The sequence below is a fragment of the Ochotona princeps genome, chromosome 13 (assembly GCF_030435755.1).
Source record: "Ochotona princeps isolate mOchPri1 chromosome 13, mOchPri1.hap1, whole genome shotgun sequence".
Lineage (NCBI taxonomy): Eukaryota > Metazoa > Chordata > Mammalia > Lagomorpha > Ochotonidae > Ochotona > Ochotona princeps.
The window spans coordinates 35763014-35772627 of NC_080844.1; the positions used below are offsets into that span (position 1 = coordinate 35763014).

At 61.1% G+C, this 9614-nt stretch overlaps 1 protein-coding gene across 1 annotated transcript; it reads right to left on the reverse strand.

Moving 5' to 3' along the window:
• Positions 1 to 414: 414 nt before the first annotated feature.
• On the reverse strand, positions 415 to 2341 carry COMTD1 (catechol-O-methyltransferase domain containing 1). The gene is made up of 7 exons (XM_004583513.3): positions 2143 to 2341; positions 1839 to 1966; positions 1575 to 1680; positions 1345 to 1463; positions 1217 to 1271; positions 918 to 1051; positions 415 to 638 (listed from the first exon to the last, which is right to left on the reverse strand). The coding sequence occupies exons 1-7, from the start codon at positions 2234 to 2236 to the stop codon at positions 486 to 488; spliced, it is 789 nt and encodes a 262-aa protein (XP_004583570.1). The 5' UTR covers positions 2237 to 2341; the 3' UTR covers positions 415 to 485.
• Between the last annotated feature and the right edge of the window lie 7273 nt (positions 2342 to 9614).

Sequence of the window (9614 nt, forward strand, 5' to 3'; positions counted from 1 at the left end):
CTTCCTTACATGTTCACAGTGGTGATGCTGGTGGTCTGCCTCTGGCCAGCCGGTGGCCATGGGTCCTTGGCGGTGGCCTGTGTCCCCACTATGAGGTGAAGTTGGAGTGGATGGTCCCTTGACAACAGGGCCAGACGGCCCTCACCAGTGGAAGTGCTCCATCAGCTCTCTGCTCCTTGCCAATCACCTTTCCAGCTGGCCCCAGTTCCAGCCCTCACGCAGCCAGCCCAGCTACCACTGAAGACCTGTAGGGGGGAACCTTCAGCTGCAACATGGAGTGCAGGAGGCATGCCCGAGGAGCTGGGGTCTCTGCCCATGGTGCGCAGAGTTCAGGGGTCTGGACTCACCACCTCAAGGCTGTCTGTCACCGCGGCTGCCCGCTCTGGGCCTCCCAGCACCACACACACAGGCCCAGGCAGTCCCAGCACCGCTTTATTAGACTGCAAAGGTCGGTCCCTGCGGTTGCCATGCATTAGGGACCAGCCCTAGATCTTAAAGGCCAACGTGAGGCCGTCTCCCAGGGGCAGGAGGCTGACGAGGACTCTGACATCCCGTCGGATGCGTTCGTTCAGGTTTCGCACGCACTCGGCCGCCACGTCTCCTTGCCGAGGGTGCAGCACCTCTCCACGCCACAGCACCTGAGGGGGGCGGAGTCAGCACGGGGCGGGGCCGACATGGGCGGAGTCAGTCGGGGCGGGGCACGAGAGGGGCGGAATCAGCACGGGGCGGGGCCAACTCGGGCAGGCCGCCTGAGGGACGGGGCCAATCGGGGGAGGGACACGAGGGGGGCGGAGCCACCGGGGGCGTGGCCACGGAGCCTGTGCGCTCTGGCCGCTCCACGTGACGCGGGGGGAAGCCGCCAGGCAGAAGGCGCGGGACTGTCCCCGGAGGGTCCCTTTTCCGCGGCCCTCCCTTACGTTAGGGACGGCGAGGACGCCGCCGGGGCGCAGCAGCTGCAGGCTCCGCTCGTAGTAGGCGGCGCAGTTCTCCTTGTCGGCGTCTACCACAGCCACGTCGAAGGTGCCGGCCTCGCCCGCCGCCAGGAGCTCGTCTTGCAGGGGAGGGAGGGGCGGGCGCGGCTGAGCCGGCAGTCCTGGTGGTCGGGAGCGTCCGCCCTGCCCCGGCCGCCCTGCCCCGCACGTGGCCTCCCAGCGGCGGCCCGGCGGCTGCCCGCGTGTCCGGCTCTCGCCCAGGCCCTCCCCGCGCCCTGGCTCACCCAGGGTGTCCAGGGCAGGCTGCAGCCGCAGGTCCATCTTGTGCGCCACCTCGGCCTGCAGAGGGAGCGGGGTCAGTGCCCGCCGTCCGCCGCCCGGCTGGCCCGGCCCCGGGGTGGACGGCGCCCACCTGCTTCCACAAGGGCCGCCCCAGCTCCGGGGGCCCCGCGTCTACGTCGCAGGTCACCACGCGGCCGGCCGGGGGCAGCGCCAGGGCCAGCGCCAGGGCGGAGTAGCCTGTGAAAGTGCCTGCGGACGGGCACATGGTCAGGGCGGGCAGATGGACAGGCTCAGCCCGGGGCGAGCGGGGATGGACGGCCCGGTGGCCTCAGCCCCAAGAGATCCAGGCCGCGCGCCTACCCAGGTCCAGCGCCTTTTCGGCCTTGATGAGCCGCGCCAGGTTGGCCAAAAGTTGGGCCTGCTCACAGGTCATCATGGAGTCCCCCTGCGGCTGCTCCAGGGTCAGCTGCGTGGGGGGGAGAGAGGGGTCCCAGTTCCGCTAGCCACCCGCCCTGCCCGGGGTGCACGGCTGAGGGTGTGCCCTCGGGGGACGCCCGTGGACGGGGGATCCCGGAAGCCCCAAGGTAACTCAGCCACGTGGGGGCCGCCCCAGGCTCTGCTGACCAGCCGGAGGCTCCGCAGCGCCGGGTGCTCCCGCATGGAGCGGCTCAGCAGATACTGCCACAGGGGACTGTCCTCGGGGGGCAGCAGGCGCTGCTGTGGCCGGAGGCGCCATGGGGACCACCGTCTCCCTGCCGGACAGAAGGGGTGCTGCTAGCTCAGGGCCCGGAGCTCGGAACGCCGAGAGGGACGAGCCCGATCCGCGGCCGGCCGTGCAGACCCGCGGGTTCTGCCCTGCGCCCTCCCTCCGCGTCCACCTGCCCGCCCAGTGGGGCAAGGCGGAGGCCCCGATCCCAGCCCTGCTCACCCAGGAAGAGGCCAGTAGCGAAGGCGGCGCCCAGCGCGGCCGAGCCCAGGGCCAGCGCGGCGGGCACCGAGAGCCGGGGAAAGGGGTGGTTCATAGCGCGGGCCGAGGCGGCGAATCTCGTGCGCTCCGGGTCTGGACCCTGGGCCCGCCGCGCTCCACCTTGTCTGGGCCCTGCCGGCGGAGCCCTGGTCTCGCTCACCATCTGGCGGCCACATCGCCTTACTGCAAGCCCCGCCGCAGAGAAGCGGGCACCATCTGGTGGCCCCGCGTGGAATTGCACTGTAGCCGGTCTTGTGCACAAACCCAATCTGGGCTATTGCTTCTTACACCTCGCCACCAAGGGTGTTGAAGCTCTGTGGGACAGGGTGTGAGTGTGTGTGTGTACACGCGCTGGACAGAGCTCTAAGCTAATGCGGTGGGTGCTTGAGTACCAGGCACGGTGTCTGATTTGGGGCTTAAATGTCTAAACTTGGGTTTACATACTGTAAAAAGGGTACTGTGGCACCCAGTAGGTCCTCATGAAGAGGCTGCTGCTGCTGCTGTGGCTACAGGTGGGAATGCAGGCATCCTGGGGGAGGTAGAGTTGGAATCCCCTTGCCCTGGCTGGTGAGGTCATTCTGCCAGGAGACTGTCCAGTGAGCAGAACTTGCATACCTACTATGTGCTGAATACCAGGGGGAGGCAGGAGACCCTGTGGCTTAAGGCAGCTAACTCAGAGCCCAGAACCGGTGGGCAGACCCAAACTTCACTTTCCTCCCCATGATGGAGTTATCCGTGGTCTGAAAGAGCTGTGGGCCTGACACTTGACACCGAGTAGGCTCCACTTGGGAATATCCCTCCTCTTAGGAGGAGGCAAAATGCCCCCAAGACACAAGGGCATCCTTACTGGCTGCACCCTTGCGGTGATTGTCCTAGGAACCCATTTCGTAACAACACTGGCTGGCTGTGGGCTTGAGGGAGGCGTCCTCAGCCAGGAGCCAGAAGTGTGGATCCTGGATCCATCTGAGCCACTCGAATTCTGAGTCTCTCTGAGGCTAAGATGCTGTGGAGCCTGAGGTCTGGGGCACGGTGCTGGGGACCATGGGCGTGGCCTCCCATCAGAGATAGGGATGGGCGTGTGGACCAATCAACCCCCAGCCTCCAGGCCCTGGAGGTGCAACCTGTTGTCCCCAGGGTGCTGGGTGGAAGTAGGACTGCCACTGGGTCCCAGGACCTGCTCCAAGTGGGGCTTCTTGCTCTCTCACCCTCTGCCGCCTGCCTGGCCCAGGGATCCCGTGGGCAACCCTGAGCCAATGCTGTCCCACTGCCTAGTGGTCGGGGAGCACCGCCAGGTCCCCAGCTGTACCCCCACCTGGCTCAGGCCAGAGCCCCAGTGCGTGGCAGGGAGGGCAGGCGCAGAGGGGCAGCGTGTCACCATATATCCCCGTCAGATTAAAAAACTAATTTGAAAAGATTAATGTATTCCATTCTTGTTACGCTGCCGCGGATACCTCTGGGCCCGTGGCCGCTCTGCCTCCTGATTATTGAATTTTTATGGCCTGGTAATTAATTGCAGATTCCCTGTTTTGTTCTATTTCTTTTTCTCTGACATTTTAATTTCAACAAAAAGCAGTGGTCCCCGTGCAGGTTCCCTCTGGAGACCCTAATGGTCTATAAAACAGAGTGACTTATAGACGTGGCACCCACTTGAGTTGGCGAGCGATTGTGGGAAACCTTGCTGATCATGCAGAATTCAGTCTGTCCCCTCCCCAGCCGTTGCTTTCTTGTCTCTTGCTCTGCGCTGCCTGTCCAGGCAGAGGGGGCCTAGTGTCGCCTCTCCATCTGCTTCGGGGCCTCCTCTTAGAAGTACATATTTGCATCTTCTTGTAGGCAGAGGTCCTGCAGGTGGGAGCCCCTGGTGATGTGTTACGATGGTGGCCTCTGGGGTGGCGTCACCGTTGGCTGCCTCTGCTGTGGTTTCGACGTGGTTGGCACTGAGCACCCAGGGGCTTGCAGACCCAGAGGAGAGGGTGTCCCCCCACAGGCCTGCACCAACAGGTGAGGTGCTGGTTCCAGCCCAGTGGGCTGAGGCAAGTGCACTCCGGGATGTTCTCAGCCAGGCTGGGTCACAGGGAACAGCTGTGCACTAAGACACCTGGGTTTCCATGCTTCTGGCCCCCTCCCCCTCCTCCTTCCAGCCTGGCTAATGCTACACAGGGTTCCAGCCCTTCCCCACAACTCCCTGGGCCTGGGGCAGGGCAAGGACATAGAATCAGGCTGGGATTGGGACCCAAGTGTTTTCAGGGACCTGGGAGGTGACCAAATTGGAGTGGGGTGGGGGGCTGCTGGGGGCTTACAGGGGTTAGGTGGCTCTGGGGCTTGGGCTCCCCTAGGGAATGCAGGGGCCCACGGTGGCCAGAGCTTTTGATTCCTTATGGGAAATCTTTTGGTGTAAAACCTCGCCTCAATATTTGGCTTAAACTTTTTTTAAAGCACTGCCCAGTCTCCTGCAGACAGCGCTCATGTGTTAGTCAGGCCTGGCTTATGGGGCCGCAGCTTTCTCCAGGCGAGCTCAGTCAAGTCCAGATGCGAATAGGGCCCCACTGACCATGACAACCCCTCCCAGCTTGGGGTCCTGCCGGTCTGCAGGCAGCAAGAGATCTGTCTGGCTGTGCTTCTGAAGACCTCTTGTCTTCCCAGTATGAACACACGGCCGTGGAGGCTGCTGGACTCGCCGGGGAGGTGGTACCTGCTCCCATCTGGTTTCTGGAGGCCACAGCCTGGGAGCTCTGGGAAATGGGTTCAGGCCGGATGCACCGAGGCGGAGGGACCAGACCGCGACTCGGGGGTTCCTCAGGTGCACCGGCCCCTCCCCCTGTGTGCCAAGACCTTTGCCAATGCCTCGTCCTCATTGAGAGACAGCCAGGAAGAGCTCCAGGGTCCGATGCACTTGAGGTTGAACTTCGTGGCTGGCTGAACTTGGCGATCCTCAGCCAGGCCACCAGGAGGTCACTGTGAAACTGAAAGCCACAGCCCTGGGAGCCTGAAGCAATGTGGGTGGGGCACCACATCGCTGTGCAGGTAGCACACCCACAGGGCTGGGTGCTGTCCCAGGCTCGGCACCCTCAGCTGTTCTTTCTCCAGTCACCCCTCCATCTTCAAGGCCAGCAGGGGCGTCCCGAACCTTCCTGAGGCTACGGGGATGCCCAGACAACCCAGGGTGGTCCTTCTGTTTTAAGAGGTGCTGGTTGGTAACCTTGGTTACATCTGCACCTCCCCTCTGCAGTGTGATAGCTCCCTGGGGTGCTATCGTGGCTGGCACTGTGGAGCCGAGACGCTGCCACCACAGCTCGCTGTCCCTTAAGGGGAGTAAGAACCCCTGCCTGGTTCCCCTCTCCCATCCCGGACCACTGGTGTTGAGTAGTCCTTGTTTTTATTTATTTCAAAATTTTTTAAAATACAAATTTGAGGGCTCAGTGCCATAGCCTAGTGCCTAATCCTCACCTTGCATGCTCTGGCATCCTATATGGGTACCAGTTTGTGTCCTGGTGGCCCTGTTTCCTGTCCAGCTCCCTGTTTGTGGCCTGGGAAAGCAGTCAAGGATGGCTCAAAGCCTTGGGACCTGCACCTGTGTGGGAGACCGGGAAGAGGCTCCGGGCTCCTGGGCCTTGATTGGCTCAGCTCCAGCCATTGTGACCACTTGGGGAATGAACCAGCAGATAGAAGATCTTTCTGTATCTTCTCTCTGTAAATCTGCCTTTCCAATAAAAATAAACAAATTATTAAAATATATAAATTTGGAGTACTATTTATTTTTAAGATGCATTTGTTAATTTCAACTACAGGGTTACAAAGGAAGAGATGGAGAGAGATCTTCTGTCCACTGCTTCATTCCATAAATCACAGGGATGGTCAGAGCAAGGAACTCCATCCAACTCTCCCAGGTAGGTGCAGGGGCCAAGCGCTTGGGTCATATCCTACTGCTCTCCTAGGTGTATTAGCTTGGTGCTGGATTGGAAGTGGCGCAGCCAGGACTAGAACTGGTACTTAGATGGGATGCCGGCATGGCAAGTAGCAGCTTAGCCCATGGTGCCTCAGTGTTGGCCTTTTACGTTTGAGAGGCAAAGAGAAAACTCCTGTCTGCTGTTTCATTCCCCCAAATGCTCAGAATGGCCAGGAAGCTGAAGCGGGGAGCCTGGAACTCACCCCAGGACTCGGGTGTGAGAGGTAGGAACCCAGTCACGTGACCCATCATCACTGCTGCCTCCCAGGGTCTGCAAGTGCAGGAAGTCGCACACCGGGACCAGAGGTGGGTGCTAACCTCAAGCACGCGGACGGGGACGTGGATGTCTCCAGAGGCGCAGCCCCTCACCCTGGCGCTGGGTGTGGAGTGGCATCTTCCCCGCTGCTGCCTAACGGGCTGCTGTGCTCCCAGCAGCCCTCTAAGGCGGCTAATGCATCTCCAGATGTGTAAACCCAGATCCCAGACGTCAGGGAACATCTGGGCCAAGATGTGAACCTGTCTATCCCCGCTTCAGGTTGGAGCTGTCATCTCACCACTGGTCTCAGGTCTAGCACACCTGCACTGTTCTGATGTTTGAGTTCCCGGGTGAAGCATCTGCCACGCACCAGCCACCCCATGCGTCGGTCACTCTTGGCCTGAGTGAGGGATGGGCACCTGGTGCTTCTGGGAATGGCCAGTTGACGACTTACAGGTGTTTCAGGAATCCCGTTTGTTCCCTTCTCTCTCTTTGTGGGCCAGCCTAATGCCAGGCACTAACTTCATTCAGGTCTCCCACGTAGGTGGAGGGGCCCAAGTACTTGGCTATCCTGTGCTGCCTCCCATGTGCTGTGTAGGATGCGTGTCCCCAGGCAGGGCTTCACCTGCTGTGTGGTAACTGCTGTCCCTCTGTCCTCATGCCTGGGGCTGTGGTGTCACAGCCACAGCCAGGTGGCATTGCCTCTGCCACACATGGATCCTCGAGCAGCAATCCCAGGCTTCACAAGAACGGCCAAGAACAGTGTCACTGCGGGTCTTCTTCCTGCACCCGGACACCCTGGCCTATGGTGCCAGGGCCCTCCTTCCCAGGACAGACACAATTGGCAGACTGAGCTGCAGGCGCCACACAGGACTGGACAGCACACTCAGGTTGTGCCAATCACCATCACACAGGAAGAGGGTGTGTGGCTGAGCGGCTATGACAGGTGAGTGTGGGAGAGCCTGCCCCGAGGGTCCTCCCTGCCACAGCCCTGGCCCAGTCCTCCCAGCCTCCCAGTGAACTGCGTTCTGTGTAACCAAGTGCCATCTGCTGTTTGCCGCTCAGTGGCTTCTGTGGTTTATCTTCAGGAGCTCTGCCTGGTGTACTGTTCGTGGGGCTATCTGATTGCCGCACTGTCAGCTGACACTGCCTCTCTCTCTCTCTCTAAGCCCTTCCTCCTTCTGCTTCACTGCAGGAGCCTGACCTTGTCCATGCAGTCATGTGCCCATCTCTGGGGGCTTCAGTGGGATTGTTTTGGATTGAAGGAGTTTATGTAAAGATGATATGCCTAGAACCATAGGAGCCATCTTGTGACCATGAGGCAGCATGGCTAAGGACAAGAAACCAAGCAGGGAGACTCGACCGAGAGTGCTGGGCTCTGCAGACCCTGTCAGTCATTGAAGCAACATCAGAAGTTGTATGTCATCAGCTGCTCGTTAAGGAGGGCGCACAGAGCCCCTTCTGCTTAGTCAAGGGTTTAGTAGAAGCTCTAAGCACTCCGCCTGCATCAGGCCCAGGCCGAGGGACTAGAGCTTGTAGTGGTGACACAGAGTTTGCACTTGCTTCAGGAGGAGGTGACAGACGCCACCTTGAACCTCCATGTTCTCACAGGACTACCCATCCTGCATGCCCACAGACCCCTGGTGAGCCCAGCCCTGTCCCTTGCACAGAAACCAAATGCCAGCCTGGACTCTCCCTGCTCAGCTGCAGATGGGTGGCCTGCATAAAAGTCTTATATGTGGGACGAGCAACTCCTCTGTGACCTCGTGGCCAGGCTGGGGCACTGGCCCAACCTCCTGTGACCCAAAGCTGGAGAGCTGGGACATCTCTGTACTTGCTGACCAATGGCTGGTCAGACCAGCAGCCTGAGGAGGAAGGCAGTGGAGCCACCCAACACCCCTCCTCCCATACCTGCTGAGATGGTTCTGCCCAAAGCATGGATTAACACACTCTGAGATCAGTGTGTGCTTGGGGGAGCCTGGTTCCCAAGCATAGCACCGGCCTGAGAGGCCAGCCACATTGGTGCAGGCGGTCAGTCTCTCCGCCCAGCCCAGAGCACCTGGGTGGCCAGTGAAGGCTGTGGTCCCTGACCGGCAGGTCACGTGGTGGTCCAACCGTGGGGTGGGAACCTCCTCTTGTGCCAGCTGCTTCTCCCTCTGCCTCAGATTAGAGATCATGAAGGCCTTGAGGAGCCGGGAGGGGAGGGCCGGTGGCCGCTGTTCAGTCCTCCTCCAGAGATGTTTCTAAACGAATATGGCCTGATCCTGGTGTGGGGGAGGCCCAACGCGCCTCTGGAAGATTTAGATGCGTGGGGTGGGGGTGGGGTGCAGCGGGAGTATGTATGTGGGGAGGGGAGGAGGAAGGCAGCGCGAGCAGAGGAGGGTGAGGAGAGCCGGAAGTGGGGACCTCCGGGTCTGACAAACATGGCTGCCGACTCTGTTCCGGTGCCCTGCCTGGTCGGCCCGTAGCCCAGGGCGGGCTGGAGAACCCTGGGCCGGGCTAGGACCGGCTCAGGGGCTGGGCTGTGTTACAGAAGCCGGGGTGTGGAGTGTGGGGCCTGGGGCAGCGCAGCCTGCGGTCCTTGCCTTACTTCGGGGTTCCCTCATCCTCGCATCTGCTCAGGGGCCCGAGACAGCACGACTCTTCGGACACCACCACAACTGTAAGCCAAAATAAGACGGCCCGGACCGCAGGGGACGGTGGGCTGGGCGCCGCTTGGTGTCCGGGGAGCGGCTGGGGCTGGAGACTGGGAAAAGCCTTCTTAGAAGGCCGGCGGCAGAGCCTGGGGCTCGCCTGGGCCTGGCCCCCGCTCAGAGGCAGAGGACTCGGGGAGACAGAGCTGGCCTTCTCCCGGCTGGGCTGCGCGGTCGCTGAAGGCCACGGGGCTGAGGCTTCAGCTGTGGACTGCACTGCGACCAGCTGGGCGGCGCACCACGCTTGTGACACAGAGCCAGGCTTTCTGGGGTGGCTGTTTGGGTTGGGGGTACTGATCTGGAAGATGAAAGACTCTGGATTGGCGGAGATGTTCGTTCAGGGAAGTGTGTCGACTGTTAGTGGGTTTCACCATGATGGAGCCTCCAGGGAAGGGATGATGTGGCAAAGTCAGCCTGGTTGAGGAAGGCGTGAAGAAAAAGGGTGAGGGAGCCGGGAGAATGGGGTGGAGAATGTGTTTGTTGGGGTGATGAGCTCAGGCACACAGTGGGGACAGAGACTCCACCCTCCACCAGCAGGCTC

Excerpts from the sequence above, each read along its gene's own strand:
- COMTD1 (XM_004583513.3), bottom strand. The coding sequence starts at position 2,236 with ATGAACCACCCCTTTCCCCGGCTCTCGGTGCCCGCCGCGCTGGCCCTG. Across the intron at positions 1,464-1,574 it reads CGAAAAGGCGCTGGACCTGG|GCACTTTCACAGGCTACTCC; the intron begins GTAGGCGCGCGG and ends GCCCGTCCGCAG. Across the intron at positions 1,052-1,216 it reads GCCTGCCCTGGACACCCTGG|ACGAGCTCCTGGCGGCGGGC; the intron begins GTGAGCCAGGGC and ends CTCCCCTGCAAG.